The sequence below is a fragment of the Brienomyrus brachyistius genome, chromosome 2 (genome assembly GCF_023856365.1).
Source record: "Brienomyrus brachyistius isolate T26 chromosome 2, BBRACH_0.4, whole genome shotgun sequence".
NCBI classification, from domain to species: domain Eukaryota; kingdom Metazoa; phylum Chordata; class Actinopteri; order Osteoglossiformes; family Mormyridae; genus Brienomyrus; species Brienomyrus brachyistius.
Genome location: NC_064534.1, coordinates 4,231,481 through 4,257,801, shown reverse-complemented (window position 1 = coordinate 4,257,801; position 26,321 = coordinate 4,231,481). Strand labels below are relative to the sequence as shown.

Genomic DNA, 26,321 nt, shown 5'->3' with positions numbered 1-26,321 from the left:
TAAAATGGGAAAATATGAAACAAGTATCGATTCCCGTGGGAAGTGCTCCATGACTGAAGAAGAGTTTTCTTCGTGACGGCAGGTGCATTTCCGGGTATATTACACAACGAGTTATTAGGATTTAATGCCCAATGTGAAGAGTAAATATACTGTCACATTTTCAGATGATGACATTATTTATTACAATTTATATAATAAACATTGTTCATAATTGGTGCCTATGCTTACCAATGATTTTTTTCTTTAATTACACATTGTAGACTGTTGTCAGTTTCTTATATTCATATTTTCCAATCCATATTACCATTACCAGCGAGGCGACACAATTCACATGGTGGAAACAACATCGTGAAGTTAAACTTGTATTTTATATGGTTAAATTGTTTGCTTTTGATACGCTGGATGATACCGACGCCTTTTGCTGGATAATGCCGCGCCAGCGCCCGGTGATTGACAGGCGACTCAGCCAATGGGAAGCTTGGAATCGAAGCCGTCGGAGCCGATTCAAACCGCAGGAAAAGGGGGAAAGAGCCGAAGGCAGGAGTTTCGCACCCGGGAGCTTCGTGTCTGGGGCCGCTCGCCGAGCCCCGAGCGCCTCGTCTAGAGAGTCTTTCACCCCCCACCGGGGCCGCTCGTTATGTCAGCAGTCTACATTTTGCGGATTCATCCTTAATAGTCTGTAAATCTTTTAAACTTAAGTTCTTTCACCTGTAACATCGCTGAGTACCGCAACTCCAGTTTTTTTTCGGTATTTCTTGATGGCGGGGGTAACGCTACAGGTGAGTTGGTAGTTTGTAAGCACGGCAAATAACCGTGATCATTTTTATTTGAAGTTCTGACAGCGGTTGTCTACTGACTGAAACATGCAAGGTGTGGATCTGGAATTCATGCCCGTTGGTTAGCAGCCGGCCTGTTTTAATGTCCCGGGGGGATCAGTTAATGTTATATATTAACCAACCAGCTGTCATTTTCGGATCAACTTTATGTATGTAGAAAATATTGCTTAAACTTGTGATTGTCATGAGTGCATCCCAAGCCGCAGTTTACCTTAGTGGGGATCGATAGACACAGTCCTGTCCTTTGTCTGATGGTAATCCATCAACCGGCAGGTTTCTCCGTCTGTACATAAATACATCCATCTATTTATCTGTAATTTGGGGTAGATTATTCATTGACCATCACGGCGCGTATCTTAAATAGACTTAAAAGGTGTACGGATGTGGTTTGTACCTACAAAGTGACAGTTAAACTTGGGCTTGTAAACATAATAAGTGAGAGCGGTTGTCTGTTTTGGTGGAATTGACTGCCACCTTTACGGGAGACCGTGGGTAGTTGTTGATTTATTATTGTTTCTGTTTTTCATTTTAAAATGTAGAAAAAAAAAATCACGTGTTGGTATTTGGAGGAATCTCAGTTACGGAGTAAGATATTCTATCGCTATCCTATTATCTCCCTACGTTGTGTATTGTTAGTATACTAAATACTCCATAGTCTTTAAAAGCTTATAGGAAATAAATGGGTTTGTACATTTTGGTATTTTAATTGGGGAAACTGGTGATTGTATTCATTGGCACCAGTGAGAATAAATGACCAGAAACTCAACTTTCTCAAGGGTGTCAACTGTGGTTATGCCGTAGTTCGCGTGGCCTGGTATGTGGGCTGAATTTTCCAGTTACACTCGTTTGTTATAGGGAAATATTGCTCGGCCCTACAGAAAGATATGGCTTTAAACTAGGCTTTAAATAGTAGTGGCACTTAGGTTTTTGTTCTCTCCAAGAAGCACCTTCAATTTGCTAGCCTCCTAAGTTTAATATTGATTTAATATCTTTTTGAAATCTTTGTGAAAATATTGCTATATTAGTTTGTGATGACAGAATCCCTAATATCTTTGGGAAATTGCGTACCTTAGACACACCTGTTAGACAATCCGGTTTGTTTGTGTTGAAGTAACAAAAGCCAACCAAAGGGGGGGGGAGAGAGGAAGTGAATCAGATCTTTTTGTTGTGTAACGTAGTAAAAGCTGTCTATAAATACTTATGATTATGATAAATACGAGAACGATAAAAAGAACGAAATGCAGACGAAGGCTCCATCGTGCTGTTGGGTATGGAAGTGTCATCCTGCGGTTATGTTAAATGTCTTCACATGTTTAGCTGCTGGCATTTTGAAGGGCTAATTATTCAGCCATTGTCACAGAGCGCAGTTTTAGATCAAGTTTCTGAAATTATACACAGAAGAGGAACAGGGTAGTGTACAAAGGAGAAAAGCTAGGAAGGAGATGAAGCTTGTAAATCCAAGTGACATTAAACCTCCCATTTCAGTGATATTAGTGGAAGGAAATTGTTGCTGTGTCCGTAAGCAAATCACTGGGTTGGCAGATGCAATTTGTTTGCTATATTTCGTTTAGCTGAATTCCAAACTGCTTAACCTTTCAGCAATAGTGAGTAATTTTACCTGGTACTTCTCTATTGAGTGACCAGAGATCACACGACGCTTCCTGAACGCAACATGAAGGAACCCTGTCTGCTCTCACTAACCCCCTTCCCGTGCCAGAGCGCCGCCCTGCAGGGCTTAGCGGAAGGCGACATCCTGGACCCTACCTTCCAGCGGCTCCTGGAGGATGCCCGCACGCAGCTCCGCCAGGAGATCCAGCGGGAGCTGAAGATAAAGGAGGCGGCGGAGCGACTGCGGCGGGCTGTGACGGGCAGGAAGAACGCCGCGGACGTGGAGGGCCAGCTCAGGGCTTCTGGCCGCAAGCTGGAGTACCTCCACCAGCAGCTGCAGGAGCTGGATGCCCGGGCTGTGGTCTCCCAGCCCGACGCTGGGGCAGGTAGGCAGCAGAAGCCCAATAGGAGCTTTTCAACCTGGTTCATTTTGATTTTACAGACTTCTGCTTGTGTTAATGTACATCACATAATTAATTTATGTAATACATTAATTTGGGTACCACTTTACAATAAGGTAGTAACTCATTAATAAAAAGAAAACTTGTAACTTGTTTAAAATTGTCTATTAATGATTTACAAAGTGTTACAACCTAATTAATAACCAGATTATAAACATTCATAAACTCTTTATATGGGTAGCCTCATTGTAAAGTGGCACCTTAATTGGTTTAGGTATAATGTTTCTTTGTATAATTAAGCAATCTTCAAGCAGTCCCAGAAATCCTTATTTACAGAAGTAGATCCATTTTGATCATTTTCAAATGACTGAGTTACCCCCCCCCCCCCAGGCAAACAGCAGCTCATCCTCCTCCTTCCCCATTCGTAATACTGAGTTGTCCTTCATCAGACAGGCCGATGTCCCCAAATTCCTGCCTGTGGGAGGGGAGCTCCTCCCCGCTCGCCAGCCGAGTCCACGCCCTGAAGAAGCAGCTGGCCGTCGAGCTCAAAGTCAGGCAGGGGGCCGAGAATATCATCCAGACGTACACCAGCCGCTCCGTCAAGGTGCGCACTCTGTACCTGCTCAACCCTCGCAGTACCAAACCCGTCCAGCTGAGGGCCAGGACATCCGTCTCGCATAAAGTCAAGTTAAGCTCGATTAAGCGCTCAGAAGCTCGGGGCAGACATGGTGCCGCGCTTAAACAGCCCAGCGTGACGGGGCTGGTACCAGCGATGGGGATTACGTTCTGATAGCTGCTGACGTTAGTGTCGGCCTCGCCTGAAGGTCGTTGGACGCCGGAGTCAGCGACGACTCGAATCATCTGCTTTTACTCCGAAGCTTTATCTGTCGCTGTCTTGGATTACTTTGTTTTTAAATAAATTGTGCAGTTTGGGTGGCAGTATGACCTCAGAGGGGGGGGGGCGATAGATAGATAGAGAGAGAGAGAAAGAGAGAGAGAGTGCAGCATCCTTAACTGAAAGCTGCGGCTGTGTGATTAATGTCCCCCCCACTCCTCGCACAGTGCTACCCCCCCCCACCCAGCCGGCAGTGCAGCGGCATCCGCATCTGGTTGGTGACAGGATGGGAACATGTGTCCCAGCGGCGGCCAATGTGTGGGTGCGGATCAGGCAGCGGTGTGCAGACCCACGGCGGGAGCACTGGCACCCGGCGACTCTGCTGCTCTAGCAGGAAGATTGAAAAGGCGGGGGGGGGGGGTCAGGCGGGGGGATCCAGCAGAGAGAAAAAAGAGAGGATGAGGGCAGGATACAGGAACGCAGCAGTATTGTGCCCAAAGCACCATCGTGGAAATTTAGGAGGGACAGAGGTAAAAAAAAAAAAAAAAGAGAAGACATCAGGTTCGATAAGCGGTATTCGTTTGTCGGGTGTATAGAATGATCGTTCGCTCCGGGGGGGGCGGGCTGGGGACGTGGAGCAGCAGCTGCTGGCCACAGATTCGGCACGCTTCAAGGGTAGCGAAGGTGACGATCAGAGCAAGCAGCGGTACTGCCCTCGACTTGGGGCGATGAGGCGTCAGTCCTGCGGCGCGTAGACGGGACCGGCCGACGCCTTTCAGTCTGACATGCGGCCCCCCCTGCTGGCCTGATCGCACGCCTCAGGTATTTATCACTGCGCTGTTTGTTTGCCTGACGGGGTCTGATGTTGCCGGGAGCATCTGGGAGAGAAAACTCGGGACGGGGCTGAGTTGATAAGAGCGATCCAGAGAGCCTCGATTTGGCGATGGGGCAGGGGGGGCTCCCTCGTACCCACGCTAATGCTGACGGTCCCCCTACCCACGGCCCACCACTCCAGGACCGGAAGATGCTGTCGACGGCCCAGCAGATGCTGCAGGACAGCCGAACGAAGATTGAACTGATCCGCATGCAGATCCTGAAGGTGACGCAGGCAGGGGAGCAGGGGCTGAAGGCCAGCGACCCAGGAGGTGAGAGCACGGGAACCCCCCCACCCCCCGTCCTATAAGGCAGATCTCAGCTGACAGCATCGTGGGGGTCTTTATGCATTCAGTAATATACTGATATAATTGTTAGCTTGGGTATTTATGTTTAGGCTGCTGCCAGTCTCCCCCCCCCATCGCCGCTGCTGTATCTGTATCCCGTGTCCTGGCAGGAGGCCCCCTGCACCCAGGCAGTCCCCCGGAGTTGCGGATCGCCGAGTTGAGGCACCACCTCCGCATCGAGGCTGCTGTGGCCGAGGGCGCCAAGAATGTGGTGAAGCAGCTGGGGGGGCGTCGCCTGCAGGACCGCAGGGTGCTGGCGGAGGTGAGGCATGGGGAGGGGGCATCGGAACGTTCATCGGCAAGAGCAGTATATCCTTGTGTGTGTTTGAGGGAGAGGAAGAGAGGGAGTGAGTACCTGTCATGGCTGCGTTATCTCCCTCATGGTGCTAGACAGGTGGCCAGTCTAAACTCCCCCCTCCAAGTGTCTAACCCACCTTATGGATCATTGGCTGGCAGTGGGCATGCACTGGCATGTCTGATTGGCTGACAGTATGCATACACAGGCGCGTCTCATTGGCTGGTGGTGAGTAGGCACTTATGCGTTTTCCTCTCAACTCCCTAGGCCCAGGCCCGGCTGCACGAGTCCTCCCAGAAGCTAGACCTGCTGCGCACCTCCCTGGAGCAGCGCTTGAGCGAGCTTCCCCCGGAGCACCCCCAGCGCTCCGCTATCAAGGAGGAGCTCTCCATGGGCCCCTCTCCGTCTGTGGCATTTCAGCGGGGCCGCGTTTCCTCCTCCTCTTCCTCCTTCCTCAAGCCCGCCTCCCTCACTGGTGAGAGCGGCTCTCCTGTCCCAGTTCTGCTGGGGTTTTGTAGGGATCCTTGTGTGTGAAAGAGGCGTGATCTGTTCAGCGAGATGGTACCTCGGTTCCTCAGCATTATCTCTTGGGATGTTCCTCTACAGGCAGGCTTGAAGTGCGCCTCCTGGGGTGTCAGGACCTGCTGGAGAACGTGCCGGGCCGTAACCGAGTGAGCAGTGTGTCCACGGCGCCGGGAAGCCCCTCCGACAGCAAGTCCCTGAAGGTGCTAACGGGCCTGTCGGGCCGCAGCATCAACAGCAAGGTCAGCAAGATGGACGAGCTCTCCAGTGAGTACCTGCACTGGGTGGAGGGACGGGGCTGGGAGCAGGGTTGGGCGGGGCTGGGAGCAGGGCTGGGCGGGGCTGGGAGCAGGGCTGGGCGGGGCTGGGAGCAGGGTTGGGCGGGGCTGGGAGCAGGGCTGGGCGGGGCTGGGAGCAGGGCTGGGTGGGGCTGGGCTGGGAGGGTGGGGCTGGGAGCAGGGTTGGGCGGGGCTGGGAGCAGGGTTGGGCGGGGCTGGGAGCTGGGCGGGGCTGGGCTGGGAGCAGGGCTGGGCGGGGCTGGGCTGGGAGCAGGGCTGGGCGGGGCTGGGAGCAGGTCGGGGCTGGGAGCAGGGCTGGGAGGGCGGGGCTGGGAGCAGGGCTGGGAGGGCGGGGCTGGGAGCAGGGCTGGGCTGGGAGCAGGGCAGCCCAGAGGAACAAGCTGACTCTTGCATCCACCCTGACCAGCGGAGATCAGCGCCGTGCTCAAACTGGACAACAAGATGGTGGGCCGCACCAGCTGGAGACCCCTGAGCAACCTGTCCTGGAACCAGAGCTTCAGCATCGAACTGGACCGGGTGAGTGTCTATGGGAACCTGACCCTGGCCCAGGAAGTACAGGTGCCATCTTTTATTACACTGTTAAAGGGGGAAAGTGGCTCTTCTTAAAACGGATCAATTACACTTCATTTCTGTAAGCATTTGGTTTAGCTTCCAGTTAGAGAAACACTGTATGCCTATTGTGTGACGGGATGCATTTGCAGTATTGATGTTAGCCAGCTGAGCTAGACTTGAATCTCCACCCAGACTAAGCTTGCATGCTGCAGTGCATTCTGGGAGAGCTAAGTCGTTTACACAGCATATGATGAATCCCAAGATAAGAAAAACAAATCCTCTGACTCTGGAAGACCTTTGGACTCTCAGGATTCAGCTTTTACATCAAAGTGCCGATTAGCTCCCAAGCGTGGAGACCAGGCCCATAGCCAGAAATTTACTTCAGAGAGGGGAGGGGGGGCACATTTTGAGGGGGGGGTTCAAACTCGTTATTTTACTTCCTGGCTACGTGCCATGCCGGGAGCGAACACATTTCGGGGAGTGCTCAAACTTGTGAGCTTACTATGTGGCTGTGTGCCATCCTGTTAGAGCCCATTGGGGTAATTAACAATTTACCAATGATTACCCTCTAAGTGTCTCAATGCATGCTGGGTAATCTCTGATTTTGAGAATAATCCTCCTAACCTAAAACCCTGCTTCCTACGACAGGTTATAGTCTTTCACAGCAACCCCTGTTACGTAGGAAAATAAACCTCAATCGCTCTGAGTTTTGCAAGGTGACCCATGTATGCCCTGAATGACCTCTGACCCCCACCTTCTCCCAGTCCCGGGAGCTGGAGATCAGCGTGTACTGGAAGGACTGGAGGGAGCTGTGTGCCGTCAAGTTCCTGCGTCTGGAGGACTTCCTGGACAATCAGCGGCATGGGATGTGCGTAAGCATGGAGCCCCAGGGCGTCCTCTTCACGGAGGTGAGTGGGTCGGACCACGTGCTCGTCCTGGGGGGGGGGAGAGAAGGACTCGTCACACCTGTGTGGTCTGTGTAGGTGACCTTTGTGAACCCCGTGATCGAGAGGCAGTCGAAGCTGCAGAGGCAGAAACGCATCTTTCCCAAGGAGAAAGGTAGGCGTGCTGACCCCTATTGCAGTCCTATGTTTTAATTATGAAAAATAAATCTACGGCTGTCACAGTTCCGGGGGAATACTGTGTTCCAGATGTGTGATAAAACACAGTGACCTCTTACAAAAATGTTCAGTTCAAACAACAGTTTGAAATATGTGTTTCATAGTTGTACATATTGGGTCTGGACCCTGACCTAAAGCTATAAAACCTGACATTTTCCTGGAAGGCATTGCATCCCGCTGATCTGGCCTGCGAGGCTCAGAGTGATGTTCTTGGAGATGCATAACAAGCACTCACAGGAACACCCTGTCTCCGTATTATACAGCATCCAGCCATCTTTCATAGCCACTTAACCGCTGTGCTGGAGCCTACCCATGATGCACTGCGCACAAGGCACAGGTCACCCCGGATGGGATGACAGTCCTTCACAGGGCTACACTCACACTACTTGCATAATCATACACTATTTGGAGACACCAATTCACATCAGTGTGTGTTTTTAGACTGCTGGAGAGAATCCGAGTACCCAGAAGCATCACATGCGATCTTTTAAAAACATAATATATTTTTGTCCAATTTTTCCACTCAGGGAAGGACTTCTTGCGTGCTGCACAGATGAACATCAACTTCGCCACATGGGGGCGTCTGATGATGAGTATGCTGCCACCTTGCAGTTCCATGGCAACGCTGAGCCCCCCGCTGTCGGGCTCCTCTGACCCCGAGGTCACGCCGCCCCCCCCAGTGGAGAAGCCTGCTCTGTCGAGCCCCCCATCTCCGGGGTAGGACTGTCCAGACCTCAGCATAGTTTAAATCTAGAGCTACTGAGATCTACTGAAAGTAGACCAGTGTCAGCAAGCCAAAAGCTCACAGGGGCGCGATTCACAGCCACGCAGTCTGACTTGTTTCTTATCTAAGCTGTTATCATTCTCTGTGTTTAGCGTCTGTGCTGTCCCTGTGGGCCCCCCCACCCCACCCCACCCCACCCCACCCACAGGGAACTTCCGGTGAGGAAACTGAACTTCAACGAGGACCGACCACCCAAGCCCCCGCGCCTCCACATGGGGAGTACCCCTTTGTCACCTTCAGCAACGACACCTACAAAATCCAAGGTGATGACATCATTACCATCACAGATGTTCTGCTACACTGACCCAGCCTCTTCATGTAAATCCGTCCCAGTCTCTCTGCCTTTTACGACACAGACCCAGGGGGTGTCGCTATACCACCCCCCCCTCCAAAAAATGTAGATTAAGATATTTAAATGAGTGTTTTCTGATTATTTTTCATTAAAATAAGATGCCCCTAATAAAGGCGTAGCTCCCCTTTTAATAAATCTCACAGACGATCCAGTCCCTGGATACATGTATAGCCTGTAATTACGCTCCTGAAATACACAACCGGGCTCAGCTTTCTGTTTACATCACTCTGGATGCCGTCTGTTCTGCCGCATCTCTGCCTCACCGCCATCTCCCTGCTGCCTGCGCATTTCAGGCTTCAGGGCCAAACCACACGGAGGAGCGAGAGGAGGGAGATGGACCCACACCACGCACGGCCAGGTACCGGGGGCTGGCGTTGCCGCAGGGGGGCTGTCCTGGCTGCCACACCGTCACACTGCTGCTTCCCCACTGAGGGCGTGTTAATGTGCCTCTTTCCTCTTTTTATCTCCATCAGAAAGAGGGAGGGCTTGCAAATGGAGGATTTCAGGTGTATCTCTGTCCTGGGAAGGGGACACTTCGGAAAGGTGCCGTTACCCCGCGCCTACCGCCGTGTGTCGGCCACTCTGCCGTTCCTCACTCCCTTTAACACGTTTGTTTATGTGGTGTCCAAAGTGACATTCAAGTGAAGCGAAACAGCCAGTTTCGGTACAAGAGCTGCTAGAATGAGCTTCCAGTGAGTCATAGGAACCAGGGCAAGATGGTCATAGGGAATATAGGTATACAAACGCTGCTTTAAAAGGGTCACTTTTGTAATTAGGAATGCTAGAAACTCGTAATTAAGTGGGCAAATACAGTCGCAACGTGCAGTGCAACACACAAATACCTCCCAAGTGAGATCCTAGTAAAGATGTTAGTGCAATTTACAAGAAACTCCTTTCTCTCTCTCTGCAGGTCCTGCTGGCAGAGTATAAGGAGAACAGAAAGCTGTATGCCATTAAAGCACTGAAGAAAGGCGATATTGTGACCCGTGACGAGGTGGACAGGTGACGGCATCGTGCTGGGATTCTGCCACAAGGGGCAGCATAGAGGAGCCTGTGTGAAAGATTGGAATGATTCACATATCTCAGCTTCTTTCTTATAGAGGTTGAACTGCTACCTCACACCGGTTGGCACCCGTGTCATGCAGGTGTTCTATTGTAGTCCAAAGTCAAGCAGTTAGGCTCAAAGGCATCTTAAAATTGTCCGCAGTGTACGATTGTGTGAGTGTGTGTGCACAGTGACGAACTGGCATCCTGTCCAGGCTGTAACCCTGCCTTGTGCCCTGTGCTGCCCCCTTGTGGGCATATTGGAAGATGAATGGATGGAACTTATCCTAACTAAACTGAGCACAGGATTAGTTTAAAGTTACTTGTTTAAATCAGTTGATTCATATGCCAAGTAATTTAATGCATGTAACTTATGGGGATTTTTGAGACTGGAGTAGGCCAATGTTTGGGGAGGTGATGTTTGTGTAATATCTGGGATTTCCTACCGGCCTGAGGCTCTATTTGTCTACCCCCCCCACCCCCACCCCCCACCCCACTGCATCTTCAGTCTGATGTGCGAGAAGCGGATCTTCGAGACCATCAACGCCTCGCGACACCCCTTCCTGGTGAACCTGTACGGCTGCTTCCAGACGACAGAGCATGTGTGCTTCGTAATGGAATACTCCCCCGGCGGAGACCTCATGATCCACATCCACAACAACATCTTCACGGAGCCGCAGGCCCGGTGAGCTCTACCCGGCCCGGTCCGCCCTCGCCATCATTCCTTTACCCCGCTCCGGTTCCTGTTTTTGTCCTGTTGATGTTACTTGTAGTTGAGTCACTGCTACGTAACAGAGCCAACTGAAGCTTAGCAGCAGTTAGCATACGGAAATCCATTGTGTTTTCCTATAGCAGTCTGTGTCACAATCCACATAAAACTGGGCCATTTGGCTGCTAATCTTTCGCGATGAATCATGCCTCTGCTGTCTTCTCATACATTATTCTGATACATTTGGTACAGTTTTTAAAGAGATGTGTCCTGTGTTTTCTTTACAGGTTTTATACAGCTTGTGTGTTACTGGGGCTCGAGTTCCTGCACCAAAACAAAATAGTTTATCGGTGAGTGGATGGTTTGAGCAGGACAAGGTTGTTACATCAGAGCAGGTCTGATTGCTGATTTTCAGACTGCTTGTGTGACACTAATCCCATCCCCCCCCCGATCTGCTCTAATCAGGGACCTGAAGTTGGACAACTTGCTGATGGACGCAGATGGCTTTGTGAGAATCGCTGACTTTGGGCTCTGCAAGGAAGGTAATGGGTTTGCCGTCTATCGATCTTCTGTGAGTGGGATCCACGTTCTTGACCCCAAAACCATGTGTCCCTTCAGGGATGGACCATGGAGACCGCACTTCCACCTTCTGCGGCACCCCAGAGTTCCTGGCCCCAGAGGTCCTGACGGAGGACAACTACACCCGTGCCGTGGACTGGTGGGGCATGGGGGTCCTCCTCTTCGAGATGCTGGTGGGCGAGGTCAGTCCAGGCTCAGATACAGTTCATCCAGGGGCACTTATTATTATTACATTTGAAGCATACACTAACCCGTATCTCGCTCTGTGTGTCATCACCAGTCCCCGTTTCCTGGTGAGGATGAGGAGGAGGTGTTTGACAGTATCGTGAATGAGAAAGTGCGATATCCCAGGTTCCTCTCCCCGGAGTCTGTCTCCATCATGCAGAAGGTAACATAGTGCCTCCAGTGGTCCTCAGCAGGAAGGTCTCTGATGTGCCCCGTGCCATTGGCAGACTTCTTCTTAATGTTTCCTTTTATCTTCCGTAACTGTTAGGCAGTTGGAAAGTACTGGAGTGAAATACCAACAGCAGATCCTCTTCTGGCTGCTGTCCTTGGTCACCAGCTACCTGCTTTTCTTAGTATTGTTTTCAGTTACCACTAGTTGTGAATCTCCAGTGAAACGATCCCTTTCTTGCGTCGAGTGTCGTTTTGGTAACGCGTTACTGAATGTGCATGACAGTAATTTAGCAGTTGGTTTTCCAAAAGACGGTTGAAGGCCCGAGAGAGCCAAACAGGTGATGGAAGACCTTGTGGTGAACAGGCCAGATCCTTATCACACATGTAATCCCGCTCCTGACTTCCTGCAGTTGCTGGAGAAGAACGCAGAGAAGAGGCTGGGGGCTGGGGAGCAGGATGCGGCGGAGGTGAAGAGGCAGCCCTTCTTCCAGGTACCTCTACCTCCAGCTCTCCTCACCGCCCTGGACTGTACTTCTCTTCAGAGTCGGAAAGTTCTGGTCCAGAAAGCAAAAACCCAGACCAAGATTTTATTTCAGCCAACCAGTTGAGTATAAAGAGTCACAGTCGCAGGTACTAAGCTGATTGGTTTTTACTTTCTGGACCCGGACTACCCACCGTTACATTCAACCTCCTTTAACACCGGCAGCGACGTACTTCGGTGAATCGCACCGAATGTTAGCATGCTGCTCTCCTATCAGGAAACAATGAGACAGTCAGTAATCCTCACATCAGCCGCTACTGTCACCCTAAAAATGCCGTAAAACCCATAATTTTGTGTTCATTGATATAAGTATTGGTTTCAATGGATTACTCTTGTGAAATGAATCATAATTCCACATTGGTAATGAAATAAAAGCCTCACTGTAACATAAATACCAAAAATGTATTACTTTTAATCTGTCTTATAATTGGCTATGGGAAAGCCACTTCAGCTGAAAACGGCGCATTTTGCAATTCATTTAAAATAAAACGTATATTTTAGTTTCACCTGGGTTGATTTGTATAAAATAATGTTACTTTATGCCTTTAAGAGGAAACTTCGACGAACATGAAATCACCAATAAACTATTTATTCAGCGTTATATAAAATGCCCGACGTGTTTGAAACCTTTTCCGCTTTACGATTTCAGGACAGAGCAGCCACTCTCTTAGGAACATTATGGCTTTTTGGTTTAGGGTGTTAGATTTGCTTCTATTACCACCAACGGCACATTAGTGCAAAGGGCTGCATACGTCGAAGTACGTCTTGCTTGGTGGTTAAAGGAGTTTGACGTTCATTGGCCTGGGAAACGGCAGTTCTAATGCTAATGTGGTGGTTGGTAAAACCAAGCTTTGCTCCATTCTTGTTGATGTCACTTGTGCTGCTTGATGAGACGTTGGCTCCTCCTTCCTCCTTAATCTCATTCCACTCACCTTTGCTTCTCCAGACCATTAACTGGGCAGCCCTCCTGGCCAAGAAGGTGAAGCCACCGTTCTTGCCGTCCATCAAGGGGGCCACGGACGTGAGCAACTTCGACGAGGAGTTCACCAGCCTCCAGCCCGTGCTGACGCCCCCGCGGACCCCCTGCACCCTCACGGCCGAGCAGCAGGGGGTCTTCACCGACTTTGACTTCTCAGCGCTGAACTGAGCGCAGACTCCGGGCCTGACCCGGCCGCACCCCCCAGCTGCTAAGAGCTGACCCGTCCCGTGTGTGTACGCATACCTACAGGAATCCCTCAACACGCCGAGTTAAGTTCTTCCATACCTCCTGTGCTGTCAGCATGGGCAGGAGAAGATGAGGTATCCGCAGAAATGGAGGCTTTGGTCTCTGTCCTGTCACTAGAACCTTGGGCATCGCTGTGAGTTTCTTCACCTTCTTGCCCTGGGCATGGTGGGATGTGTTTGAACATTTGTGCCAAGAACAAAATGTTTTTCTACACTTTATTTTTAATATTGTATATTTCATTCTCCCATGAATCTCCCGGATCATTTTAAGATCGCTCTATGGAATACACTTTCTGTTCACGTAACCATAGGTTTGCTTGTTCACCCTGTATGGCTTTACCTGGGTTGGTTCCCTTCATGACCCCGAATGAAGTCCCATCACCGCATGGGAGTCAGAGAGCAGAGCGGAGTCACTCGCCTTCACACAGAAAGCCGACACAAACAGGCCTCACCCCTGTATTCTCCCCCAAAGATGCTCCCTGCAGTTTTGTTAATTATTTTCATGTTGTATTGGTCTTCCTCCTACTGTAGCTTTTATCCTGACAGCTTCGTAGCCAACAAAGGAATCAGATCTGACAGACCGTAAGACCTACAGAGGGGACTGGCCACTGCAGAATACTAATTAGCCTCAGTTTATACCTTGATATGTATGTACTGTATCTGTGTGTATATATTATATATATAAGAAGTCTATATTATATTTCAGTCAAACGTTAGTTAAGGGTGGGTGTCCGATTGAATTCAGAAGTGCCTCTATCACACTGCTAAGTCGTACCCATGGACGGGACAGCATGCAGATGTGGGATCCTATGGGACGACGGAGACGGCCATGAGCCTCGCCTTCCAGCGGCTCTCGCACAACGGCGCCGCCAACCCATGAAGGGGAGGATGGATGAAGCGCTGCCTGTTCTCCCGAGCGTCCCGCCATGACGGCCGTCACCCTCATCACGCTGGAAAACCCAAACCGCCGTACGGAAGCACAGCTGGTCCGGATGATTCACTTTTGCACACCTTGGACATCACGCTAACGGCCGCTGACTGTGTAATGAATGTACCTGGTTACCCACTATAACGATTTATAGGGTTAGGGAAGGACAGAGACTTTCGAAAGCTGATCACGATGATGAATGATCCACAGCTCAGGCCTGCATCCTGTGTCCATTGATAAAGCTTCTCACTGTGGGAGTGGCAAATCTGCTCAGATTAAAAATGCTGGTAAACACAAGGGGAAGACTTACTATTTATTTTGCTAGTAAAAAAAGTCATTTTAAAAACAAAAACTCAGACAATTGAGTATTTAAGACAGAGATAACAATTAGGGCACAAGTGTGAACCTAAAAAACAGTAGAAATGTTCAGACTCTTGGAATGAATCTTCGTCGATGTCGTCAGAGTTACTGAGGGGTGAAAATTTCTTTAAAATCCCTTTAAAGGTTTCAAATGCCATTCAGGCTACAAGGCACAGAATGAAGTACTTAAGATATCTGACATTTATAGACAACTCTGGTCCCTTATGCCTATTTATGTTATAATTGCAGAAAAATTGTTCACTACATGGATAGTTAATCGGCATTTGCTGGGATCAGGCTTCCTTGTCGTTAAAACAACTCATGATGCTAGGATTCAAACTGTAGACGGCCAGAAGTACTAAGCTAGTTAGGCTCTCCTTAAAGTGGCCTTTCCACATAACAGAGCGTTAACAGAGTTTTTTTTTTTTACTTGCTTTTGGATAACCACCAAACACCATAGCAAAGCTAATCCCTGTCAGTACAGCAGGCCTTACTATGGTAACATGGTAAAGTTACTGTCCTCAAAAGTAAGATGACGGTGAGAGACAGACCAGCAGTGCTTCCCGTCATCCAATCACAGTGTGCCAGAGTCTAGCCTCGATAGAGGCAGTAAGGCATGGTGATCCATTTTGGAACAGGATTCCAAAGCAGACAAGTGGGGGGGGGGTCTATCTGAAGGCTAGGCAAGGCTGGCACTGACTTTGGCATAAACCCCCTCCCACGCAATCTCACGGCGTGCACAGAAGAACCCCCACAGGTTCCGGAGGATTCCGCGGTCGAAGGGGTTCTCGTCAACGCGGTGCTTGAGGTAGGAGATGCGGTGGCTCGACATGAATTCCCAGGTGGTGGTGTTGTGGGAGATCAGGTAGAGGTGCGAGCCCAGTAGCAAAACCACCACCACGGAGAAGATGCCCGTCGCGGAGGATGCCAGCAGCAGGAAGCCGTTCTGCTCCAGCCACTGTCCCCAGGCGGGGGCTTGAAGAAACCCCGAGCTGATCCACCAAAAATAGGTTTAGTCACAGAAACCAGCTGACAATCAAACTGACAGGTACTATCCCAGTGTATTTACAATTAAAACACATGGGGGGGGGGCACACAGGGGTAGTGGGAGTTAAGCAATTTTTCAGCAAAAAACTCTCTCCTCCCCAAGAAAAACAGAAAACCAACCATCGTATCACCATATGTGAAAGACAGACATAAGCATAAGTAACTGTACCCCCTCACTAACAGAACAATTTCAGTAGAGACCCCCACTCACAGAATGATTTCAGCAGAGACCCCCACTTACAGAATTATTTCAGCAGAGACCCCCACTCACAGAATGATTTCAGCAGAGAGACCCCCACTCACAGAATGATTTCAGCAGAGACCCCCACTCACAAAATGATTTCAGCAGAGAGACCCCCACTCACAAAATGATTTCAGCAGAGAGACCCCCACTCACAGAATGATTTCAGCAGAGAGACCCCCACTCACCAGGCTACTCGGAGGCCCCAGAGCAGCACCAGCAGCTGCACCGCCAGGTAGAGGACAAACCAACGGTGGTTCCTCTCGCCAACGCAGTTTTCGATCCAAGGACAGTGGTGGTCATAGCGCCGCACGCAGTACCGGCATGTCTGGCAGTGCCGGGACCTCATTGGCTGCTGCTCAGATCGGAGGGTGTGAACAGGGACAGCAGCACACGCACGTTAGCGACCTGCATGGGAACACGCTGGGCTGGGTCACTGCAGGATACACGACTCAAAGGAACAGTCTGTTTTTTTTTTTTTTTTTAAAAAAAAAAAGAAATAGAAAAACACACTATATTTAAACCCTTAGAAATATATTACGTAAAGATTGTATTTTGATTTAAAAATGCCTAACGATAGCCATAAAAATGTTAAAGAAATACAGAAAACATGAAATCACTGTTGCTAAGATACTTCAGGGTTTGTTATGTTTGGTGTTTTATTTTCGGATGACTAGAAACGTGAAAGGTGTTATTAAAGCGGGAGGTTCCGTCACTTACACCCAGCACTCAGAAACCTGCCTAAAGGAACCTGCTAGGTGCCTCCCCACCCCAGCCGCACACGTACCTGCAGCAGACAGCGACCACAGCGCCGCCTGTAGGGCTGCGGAAGCATCTGGTGTAGCTCCACAGACAATCCGGCGGAGAGCTGAAACACCACCCAAAGGCAGATCAGCGCCATCTTCAGGAGATGGCGAAATGCGGACACAGCGCCGGCAGCCACTGACCTCCGGCCCGGCGTCGGAGCGTACGAAGCCCGGGTCCATGAGGGACACCCTTAGGTATAGCAGCACTGACAGCAGCACCAGTAGGAGGAAGAGGCCAGGCTGCAGCAAGTGACCGCTCTGCTCCTGCCTCCGCAAATCTGCCAGGACGGAAAAAGAATCACAGTAAATTTTATGTGGTGTGTCAGAGAAGCAAATATTAATGTAGTGTATATGTCTACTAGATTTTGTAGCATACCAGTCTCAGGAATGGGAATAGAGCTGTGATTGGACAGTGATTACATTTCAAGGTGGCAAGATCTCAGCACGTGCTTTTCAAAAACAGCAGAGGAAAGATGGCCATTGCATTTCGGTGTGATGTGGCACAATTTCATTGTTAAATTGTGTGTAATGTAATCCCTTCTAATAGCTTTTCTGAAAGTTACTTGTGCAACATGCAAATCAATCAAATGATGGTTTTGGTTTTCATTGTGTTACGTTCTCTTAATTAATGACACTCATTGAAAAGCACTGCCTCTTGCACACTGCATTTCCACATGGCATGGTTTCTGCATCCTCCGGATTGTAAAAATACGTAGTCGTGTCGATTGTTATCCCTGCATGCCCGCATGCTCATCCCCTGGTCACTATTTGAGATTTTACAGGCCAGTGAATCACTACACACACTACCAACCCCCCCCCCAATCCTCTAGATAAATAATCTAGAGTCCTTTCTTTTTCTAGTGTATTTTTTATTTGTATCATTTTTCACTTCTTACTTTCTCTTTCTATCTTGAAAGCTAACCGTGAGCTACACACAAGAATTCCAAGGTACTTGCACTTCGCACCTCTGCAAATGGCAATAAAGACTCTATCTATCTATCTATCTATGAACTATATGGATAGCGGAAGTGATTAAACTGGCTGAGATTTTTCCGGAAATACGTCATCACCCCCGCTCCGGGTAGGCTGCTTGATCGAGACGCATGGCGCTGCAACCAGGAGTTGAATTTCCAGTAGGAGGCGCAATGTGGGAGGGGTTTATAACTTATCTGATACCCTGACCCTAACCATAAACCCCTCCACATAACCCCCTACTAAACACTCAGGAGATTTTATATATATATATATATATATATATATTATATATATGCGCACACACTTGGTTTGATTAGACTCTCATTAGATCATTATCTCTCTAACCATTAGATTTAGTAGAGGCGTGGCTGTGGCAGACAACAGCCATTGTTAAAAGACAGGGACTAATTTACTTACTCGCGAGTGCTACCACTGCCTAATCTAAACACGATGAAAACTAGTGGTACTAAACTAAATCCCGTCCAAACTTGAAACCAATTTCCCTTGGAATCTAACCCTACAACTTATGAGATCTACACCCAACATCGCAAGTGTGACTTGTATTGCAGGAATGTACCTAATATAACAGAAACCGAGAAAGTCATTTTTACAGTACGCTAAAAGAAATCCAGCCAAACCATGCATCCCTAACTCCCTCGGGAAAAGCAGCAGTTTCACTCACCGGTGTCCTGGACGAAGAGGAGCAGCGTTATGAGCCACGTCAGTATAACGTGCGCTGCCCGGACCAGGACGCCGGGGCTGAGCGCATTTTTACCCACCGCGGCGTTCATGAGCAAGAATCTCACCTCGGCGAAGCAAAACACCATGTCCAGTAAACAGTTACTACATAACCAGTCTAACCGGTTCACTCGTGCAAACTGAAAGTATGCAGCCTTCCGCCGTCCCCCGTCACGAGATTAAACGGGCAGTGAAGTAAGGTGCCCGTAGCCTTTCCGTGCGCATATAAGCTAGTCTTTTTTGCGATGGGACACCGGGTTTCTTTAAATGCACTTCCCTGTTCCGCCATTACGCGAAAGCATTTGCGCCAGAAGACCGAATTGTGAAAGCGCCGCAGATCCGGCTTTGGGGCTGGATCACGAGATCTGACGGATTGTGGCTTCATTCCCTCCTTACCATATGTAAATAAATGTGGTTGTAGGCATAAATAGGGATTTATAACTTTGGTGAAACTGTCAACTACATTTGTATATATAGCTGTGTAGAGGTGATACGACACGGGTTTTGTACGCATTTCTTTTAGGAACCAAAACCTTACGACATGGATTATGTGAATTATCCAATTTCCGCTTTGACTTGGTTGTGGTTTTGCTGGGTTTTACGTTGGATGTTTGTATTTTATGTCATCAGCTAAAGTGAAGCGCTTCATCTCAGTTTCCCCAGATCCGGCCGTGGGAATCCCCAACGCGCAGTTTCACGAATAAACCCCTAATTCACTCGAATGAAAATGTACGTCTCTGCTTCAATGACCACAAATAGGAAATTGAAGTAACTGATTTCAGCAAAGTTTTGTTAAAATCTTTTATATTCTCTTTGGTCCGCACTCCTGTCTTTCTGATTTACTCCAGTAATTGTAATGTAAAACCGTTTCACAGCTTGCAGACGATACTCGCTCACGTACTGTAATTCCACACATGTCAATGGTAAGATTTCCATCCTTCTAGTCGCTTATCCAGGCAGAACAGAGTACACGACCGAGCTACACTTACTCCCCCTGTGGTAACGGTGTGACCTTGGACTGTATGAGAAAACCAGAGTACCTAGGAGACCGACGTACGTTTGTCCTAGACGGTCTTGTACTTCCGTTGTTCAATCCCCCGATGGCTTAATTTTTATTCTAGAGTTCCAAAGTATGTCACCATGTTCCCCGCAACATACGTGACAAATCGAACTTGGATAGTTGTGCAAATTCAGTTTTATTTAAGAACCATAAATATTCATTTGCATGCCATTCATTCCTTTACTTACATTCAGAAAAGCAGCATCATCTTAGTCTTCATACATAATCATTAAAAGTACAACAGCTTTCATACAACTGGATTTAATGCATATGACAGACCAACTTCTAAACAGGTATTTCACGCAAGTTTAGATGGGGTACTTAATTATGAAGTTTGCATGGTGGCCTAAGTAGAAATTCAGGGTGAAGGGAAGAGGTAGAGAAGTAATTGGCGTTTCTGGGGGAGACATTCAGAGAACCGATTCACAAAGTAGCTAAACACATTCCCAGTTTGACATCTGACATCATAGTGGAATTCCCATGTTCTGTCCACATTGCTCTCCACACAGCGTAGGACAAACAAGAATAAGGCAGGTTTCATTTCAGAGGGAGGTTACAGGTATATTCCCAAGTTCCTAAAGCTGCCTTATTTTTGTTTGAGATTAAAGTGCAAAACGAAGTGCTTCAGAACCATAATCATACGCGTCATACAATCAGAAGCCTCTTATCGTGGCTATGTGGAAATCTGCAGAGAACACTTGCTTACGACAGGGTGACATTTAGTGGTCCAAAGGCAGTTTCACAGCTGGGTGAATGACATCAGGAACCCACATGCCCTGTCTGGATACGGTGGTATTTAAATTAAATACTGTACAAAGCCCCCACATCCATTGCATGACTTGACCCAGAAACCATGTAAAATTATAAAAAGCTTAACTTGCAATACAATGGAAGCATCAGTGAAACTACCAAATAAGATGTTAATTATACATAACCTTTAAAATTAAAACCAAAAACATAGCATTCCATTTTACCAGTGAAAAACTGAAAAATTACCCCATAAATAGCCAATTAGAAAAAAACTCCACCAGCAAAATAACAGCACTAATGTTTGATTTTGTCACTGTCCTGGAAGATGTGTCTGATAGAGGGAAAACTAAAACAAAACACACCTTCTCAGACTTGGTTGTACATTCAGTCACTGACTACTCAGAGTTATTAAAGCCAGAAGCACTCACGATAAACACCCTTGTAAACGATTGAGAGACTGGTTTAATTCTACAACGACTGAATTAACTTATTCTCCCTTAGAGGGAAACAATAAATAAATCTTAAGCGATGAAAGATTAAAACAAAAAGGAGAAAGACAATCATAGAACACACACACACACACACACACACACGGGAAAACTAAACAGAGCTTTGTACGTCAGTTTTAGCCACAGAAGCCGAGCCCTGCGCAGAAGCTAACAGATACTAATGTGGTCCCAGTTTAAGTCAGCATTTGCTCACTTTTATGAAAAAGGCAGAAATGTCTCAATAACTGCCTGTTAGAAGCTTATTAATTATCCTGTCAAAAATGATGACAGCTGCAGCTCTTAAAATGAGGCACCACCCCAAACCAGTGAGCAGTTAAACTACCACAAGAACACCGGCAGACAGACCGGAAGCCTTGTCCCTCTGCTCACAGCCCCTGAGGTCACATCATCGGCAACTTTCAGTCTTTTTAGCGTTGAGCTGCATCTCCCTTCTCTTTCAGGCATTCATAGAATGAAGTGTCTACACAAACCCCAGGCCCTCCCAGGATTCCTCAGTCCTTCCAGCAGCCTTCACCGCCAGTGTCCAGCAGGTGGCGCCAGCCTCCTCACCGCGACTGTACGCCGAGGGTCGCCTTCAGGTGCTCATAGACCACGTAGCTGATGCTGACGGCGGGAATGACCTTCATGAAGTTGGGGGTCAGGCCTCTGTAGAGGCCAGTGGGGCCCTCAGTGCTGAGGATGTGCCTGAAGAGGCCGGTCATGGTCATGCGGGGGCTGCTGTCCGACGTGGCTGAAATGGAAAGATAGGAGAGGAAATTAGAAATAAGTCAGTGAGGGACAGTAGCACGTCCCACCACAAACACTGCAAAGCCCAGAGAGAGGGAGCACCGCAAGAGGGATCCCCAGGCTCACCTTGTGCCTGCATGCGCGTCCGGACCAGCGCCAAGGGGTAGCTGGCCAGTTGGCCACATGTGCTCGAGATGGTTCCGCAAGCGAGCAGGACGACGACGCCGGGGTCTGAGCTGTCTTTGGCATACTGCTGTAGCCAGGAGTTCTTTAGGGTCTTCAGGGGAGGGAGGAAGGAGGCATGGTCAGCACAACAAATGGCTCAGGGGGGTGGGGTGGGGTGTGGTGTGGTGGGGGCATGGGGCCAAGAGCCAATCCGCTCACCTCGTACACGGCCAGGTCGATGCCAGCGTAGGGAATGATGCCCAGCATGTTAGGGACGTAGCCCTTGTAAAACGCGGCCACACCCTCCTTCCGGAAGATGTGCTTGGCGCAGTCGCTGATGCCCGAGTACTGGCCGGTCTTTCTGAGGGCTAGCCGGGTCTTCAGGACCTCCATGGGGTAGATGCTGCTCTGGGCAATGACACCAGCCAGAGAACCAGCGACAAACCGCTCTGAGATCCCTATCGACTCCTGGTTGCTCCCTATCAAGCGTTTGATCTGTAGGAAGGAAAGAGAATTTAGAGAAAAGAACCCAGGAACAAAATCACAGCTGGACCATGTGCTGAGAGATCAGTACGACCCCCCCTCCCACACCACACCTGCTCATAAGCCATGAACTTGATGGCCGACTCGGGCGCGATCTTGAGGACATTGACGCCATTGCCACGCCACAGAGACCGCATCCCCCCTTCTCGGACCATCTGAGTCAGCCCCCCTACGATGCACAGGTTGTTGCTCCGGCATCCATGGACCTGAAATCCAGAGAAGCAAGAACAGTTAAAACAACCATCAGCTCCTGCAGAGGTTCCACACACAGGCAGTCTGACCAGGAACGGGACTCTGATCTAAACGGTGCCAGGACCAGGTTCTCGCAGCTAGACAAAGGTCAGCAGGCATGGCAGCTCATCTTTCAAAATTGAGGCACAAAGGTAAAGGTCAGAGAAAGGAACTGCAGGAGAACATAAAATGGACACAGCTTTGGCCAGAGTCCACACATGTGAGCCAGAGCAGGTGCTGACCGGCTACGGCCAGCGGAGACTGACGTCAGATTGGCCTCGATCCGAGGTCTAATCAGATATCTGGGAAGGTGTGCTGGACCTCCAGTTCTCCCATTGGTTAGTCTACTTGTGACTTTTAACCCAAAAAAATTATTCATTAACATTTATGGCTCTTGGGCAATTGCTATTGCAACAGGGAAACCGCAACACGCTGACTTTGTAAAGGCGTGAGGAGAGAGGATGATGTGGAGGGCAGGTGGTTATTGGTACAGAGAGTGGAACCTCACCTGCATGAGGACTTTGAGACGGTCGAGGGGGGCGGTGCAGGTTCGAGAGACCGCACCAGCTCCGCCCCCAGCCACCAGATGGCGCCACCACACCCCCATCATCCTTTCCTCTACTGTGAACTCATCTGGCACCATCAGGTTCTCGCCAATGTCGAATATCTAGGAGGAAGTAGAGGAGTGAAGTGAGCAAAATCCCTGAAACAAAATAAAAAGCCCCAAAAGCAGTATGTCTTTCTAACAGAATTGCAGCAAGCATAAGGCTAGAATACGAAGTTACATCCGACCAGATCTAACCTGTGCGGGCTGCAGACGTCTGGATACATTTTCCTGCCACTTACATTGCTCCAAAACCACAGGGGCCCCGAATGCAGAGCTTGCGAAATCTAAGCAGACGGCCGGCCCTGCCGTCTAAGGCCACGGCCTCATTAGTCACCGTGCAAATTATACAACACTAAACGGGGTCGGGCAGCGACACGACCCTGTGACCTTCCTTTGATAAGGGGGAGGGGCCTTCTGAAATTCACCCGGCCTACTCATGTGACAGTGGCAAGCTGTCAGAGGCAGATACGAGCGGGGGCCTCATGATTTAAGAGTAAAATGTTCCCTCGCTGTAGCCAGACCCTCCTTTTGGCCAGGGAACTAACAGTTATCACTACAGCCCCTATGCTTTTTCTTCCCATAGATGCATAACTGGGCAGAACGCACAATTCAAGTTGCATTCTAATCCCAGATTGTCATGCCACATCAGCCCATCTCAGGAGAGTTATTTTTAACTTTCCTTTAAGCATGCAAGAGACACAGTATTTGACCCAAATACTCTTAATACAGTATCAAGTCTCACATGAAGAAAATTATTAGATTAACAAATACAGAGCAGACTTAATTCCCTGGCTCAGCAGTAATGACTCTAATGGCACTAACAGCTAACAGTACTATGGTGCTGCACTGGCCAGGAAGCACTGCAGCCCACACCCCTTTTTCCGAATGCGGGGGCTCTTACCGTGGAGTGTTTCCAGTAGAGGATGATCTCAGGCACGTTGTCCACAGCCTGCACGGAGGAGCTCCTCCATTCATTCCAGTCGATCGTCATCGTGCCGTTCTTGTCCATGCTATGCAAAAAGAGGTGAGAAGATGTTAGCACAGAGAGCATCGACAAAGCATTCGGGTAAGGGGCATGTCAAGGTTTAGGATAGCATTTAAACCCCTCTCCCCGAATTTAAGTCTTATGAAACATATACTGCACCAAAGCAGCAAGTGGTATATAGAGTAGCTCTAGATCTTTCTACAGGCTCACCTCTTCAGTATCTTTTCGGCCTGCTGCTGGGAAACACGCACTCCGAGGTCCTGGAGAGACTGCATGACCTCCTGGGAGCCAATGCGACCTTCAAAAGAAAAAAGTACTTCACTAAGGTGGACAATACACAGCTCACCACGCAACAGGGTCAGTGAGGATCATTAGGTTCAGGACAGGGAGTCTCCCCAAACGAGCTTGATGGGTCGAATTACAAACAAGAGGAGGCCAATGTTCCTACCATGGCTTTTCTTGTCCAGACTCTTCAAGACGAGCTTGAGCTCCTTCTCATGGTCTCTAAGGTACTGAACAAGTTCTTCAAAGTCCAGCTGTACATCAATATCACCAGCTTTCTCGGTTTTCTAGGAAGGAGGAAATGAAGTAACAACTTGTACATGGTTGTTTAAGGGGGATGAGGACAGCAACTGCAGACTTCAGTATCAGCCAGGTACCCAGATTCTTTCAATGCACAGGTTCGGATAGTCTTATTTCAGGCACCTACAAGTAAAATTTCAGTCTGACACTGTACCATGCCAAGACAGCTATGTTTTGGGACAAGGAGGTCAGGCGGGCATCCAAGAGAGTCAGGTTGTTTGTCCTAATCGCCTTAATTAAAAAAGCTTGCGGCATTTCCTTATATTTATATCCGATTATACATTTAACCGCGCTATTAATATATTCAGTGTTCGCAGATCATTCGTTCAGTCAGACAAAAACAGCAACTGAGAAAAATGTTGAAAAAATGAAAGATTGGTAACATCGATAGTCACTTGTCCAGTGAAATTAGCCATCAATAGAATTTTCATGCATATTAAGGCTAAAGAATGCGCGTACCTATGACTTATTTTTACAATAGCCATTCAAACTGAATGCATACTCGAAATTCCGGTTTGTCTAAATATGGCCACATGTGCCGCTTTCCGGGAAGTTTCGAGGTGATTCACAGGAAGCGCGAAACTCAGGCGGGTCTCGTGACTTACCGGCTTCGCTCTATTCATTTTCAAAACGCTAAAATGCCGACTGTACCGAAACGAACTTCACGACTTTACATGCCGGAATAAACATACAACAAACTGGCATGCTTACCTTCCGCCACTTTTGATAGGTAGAAAAGTCCTGAGAGGGCAGAAACAGGCTTAATTTGAAGAGAGATTTCAGCTCCGAAGGTAATCCGTTCGACTCGAAGTATTCAAATTCAATCTGATCCGAGTCGGAAACGGGCACATAAAGGCACAGGCACAGCATAATGTAAGCAGCGAATATCAAATAATAAATAAATTAATCAATAAATAGTCCTCAAAATCCTGACCCACGCACTCCGAAGGCGTATTTAAAATACCGGCAAGTCAGAAGCGCGGTCTAATGAATAGTCGTCTGGCTCCGCCCACTGTCGAAGGCCTTCGGCGCACAGCGTCACTTCATTGGCTATTCAGGAAGTACAATGGACTCTCTCTCCCTGCGTCAACAGTGACGTAAATACTCCGGCTAATCATGGTTGGGGTTTGTGTGCGATCCTTCGTTTTTGCGTAAAAACACTGGAATTCCACGGGACAATCTGCCTCAATCGGGCACTTCCCTAATTTGAGATTCCTGGAAAATATTTTTTCTGTGTACCATTCCTATATGTATAATTAACATTAAGTGTATCATTGTTTGTCTCAATACCTTAAAAAAAATCTTTTTCCCTCTGTGCATATAAAATGGATGTAAAGGATCAAGTTGATCTTGTTCTATCTTTTAGTAGAATGACTTCATAGACTAAAAGTGAAAGTATTAAGTAAAAGAGACATTAAGACTGTAAATATGGAAAATACACAACTACATTATTCTAAAAAAGACAAAACGCACTTACACGCAAAGCTCGATGTATGTATCCTATTGCACAAAATCTGAAATAATTCAATACCCTTTTTAAGTTTTATTGTTGCATGTTTTGGGAAACTACAGCTGTGAGGGTGTATGGGGGGAAAAATAAACTAAAATATAGGAATAAAAAGACTGCAATAAATTATAAATAGACAAATAACCTTCTCGATGCACTTAAAGTTGACCTCTCTTGCAAAAGACTGATTCTTTTACCCTGAAGACAATTTTTTATTTTTCATAATTTTCAGACTAGAAATGC

The 26,321-nt window shown here is 48.3% G+C and overlaps 3 protein-coding genes across 3 annotated transcripts; 1 reads left to right on the top strand and 2 right to left on the bottom strand.

Annotated features, from left to right (window-relative positions):
* Positions 1–479: 479 nt before the first annotated feature.
* LOC125719523 (serine/threonine-protein kinase N2-like) lies at positions 480–14,543 on the top strand. The gene is made up of 22 exons (XM_048994388.1): positions 480–779; positions 2,554–2,830; positions 3,295–3,449; positions 4,696–4,825; positions 5,011–5,162; positions 5,463–5,670; positions 5,802–5,984; positions 6,423–6,532; positions 7,333–7,476; positions 7,552–7,627; positions 8,217–8,406; positions 8,622–8,736; positions 9,119–9,183; positions 9,299–9,368; positions 9,736–9,827; positions 10,378–10,554; positions 10,866–10,928; positions 11,044–11,120; positions 11,197–11,339; positions 11,438–11,545; positions 11,964–12,044; positions 13,041–14,543. Exons 1-22 carry the CDS (start codon positions 759–761, stop codon positions 13,239–13,241), a joined length of 2,838 nt encoding a protein of 945 aa, XP_048850345.1. The 5' UTR covers positions 480–758; the 3' UTR covers positions 13,242–14,543.
* A 2-nt stretch (positions 14,544–14,545) lies between these two features.
* Positions 14,546–19,308, bottom strand: zdhhc12a (zinc finger DHHC-type palmitoyltransferase 12a). The gene is made up of 5 exons (XM_048994587.1): positions 18,358–19,308; positions 16,842–16,978; positions 16,682–16,762; positions 16,083–16,249; positions 14,546–15,598 (listed from the first exon to the last, which is right to left on the bottom strand). The coding sequence occupies exons 1-5, from the start codon at positions 18,500–18,502 to the stop codon at positions 15,286–15,288; spliced, it is 843 nt and encodes a 280-aa protein (XP_048850544.1). The 5' UTR covers positions 18,503–19,308; the 3' UTR covers positions 14,546–15,285.
* Positions 19,309–19,590: 282 nt separating this feature from the next.
* Positions 19,591–25,540, bottom strand: slc25a25a (solute carrier family 25 member 25a). The gene is made up of 9 exons (XM_048994409.1): positions 25,283–25,540; positions 24,438–24,558; positions 24,200–24,287; positions 23,906–24,014; positions 22,906–23,064; positions 22,220–22,372; positions 21,843–22,118; positions 21,585–21,735; positions 19,591–21,462 (listed from the first exon to the last, which is right to left on the bottom strand). Exons 1-9 carry the CDS (start codon positions 25,439–25,441, stop codon positions 21,278–21,280), a joined length of 1,401 nt encoding a protein of 466 aa, XP_048850366.1. The 5' UTR covers positions 25,442–25,540; the 3' UTR covers positions 19,591–21,277.
* Between the last annotated feature and the right edge of the window lie 781 nt (positions 25,541–26,321).

Bases quoted from the DNA above. Each gene is read 5' to 3' on its own strand.
- LOC125719523 (XM_048994388.1), top strand. From the start codon at position 759: ATGGCGGGGGTAACGCTACAG. The intron at 11,121-11,196 runs GTAATGGGTTTG...GTGTCCCTTCAG, and splicing joins CTTTGGGCTCTGCAAGGAAG to GGATGGACCATGGAGACCGC. The intron at 11,340-11,437 runs GTCAGTCCAGGC...TGTCATCACCAG, and splicing joins TCGAGATGCTGGTGGGCGAG to TCCCCGTTTCCTGGTGAGGA.
- slc25a25a (XM_048994409.1), bottom strand. From the start codon at position 25,441: ATGCTGTGCCTGTGCCTTTATGTGCCCGTTTCCGACTCGGATCAGATT. The intron at 24,559-25,282 runs GTAAGCATGCCA...CCTCCTTCCTAG, and splicing joins CCTATCAAAAGTGGCGGAAG to AAAACCGAGAAAGCTGGTGA. The intron at 22,119-22,219 runs GTGTGGTGTGGG...TCCTTCCTACAG, and splicing joins AGTTCATGGCTTATGAGCAG to ATCAAACGCTTGATAGGGAG.
- zdhhc12a (XM_048994587.1), bottom strand. From the start codon at position 18,502: ATGGTGTTTTGCTTCGCCGAGGTGAGATTCTTGCTCATGAACGCCGCG. The intron at 16,979-18,357 runs GTGAGTGAAACT...CCGTCCTGGCAG, and splicing joins CCTCTTCGTCCAGGACACCG to ATTTGCGGAGGCAGGAGCAG. The intron at 15,599-16,082 runs GTGAGTGGGGGT...TTGGTGGATCAG, and splicing joins TGGGGCCTCCGAGTAGCCTG to CTCGGGGTTTCTTCAAGCCC.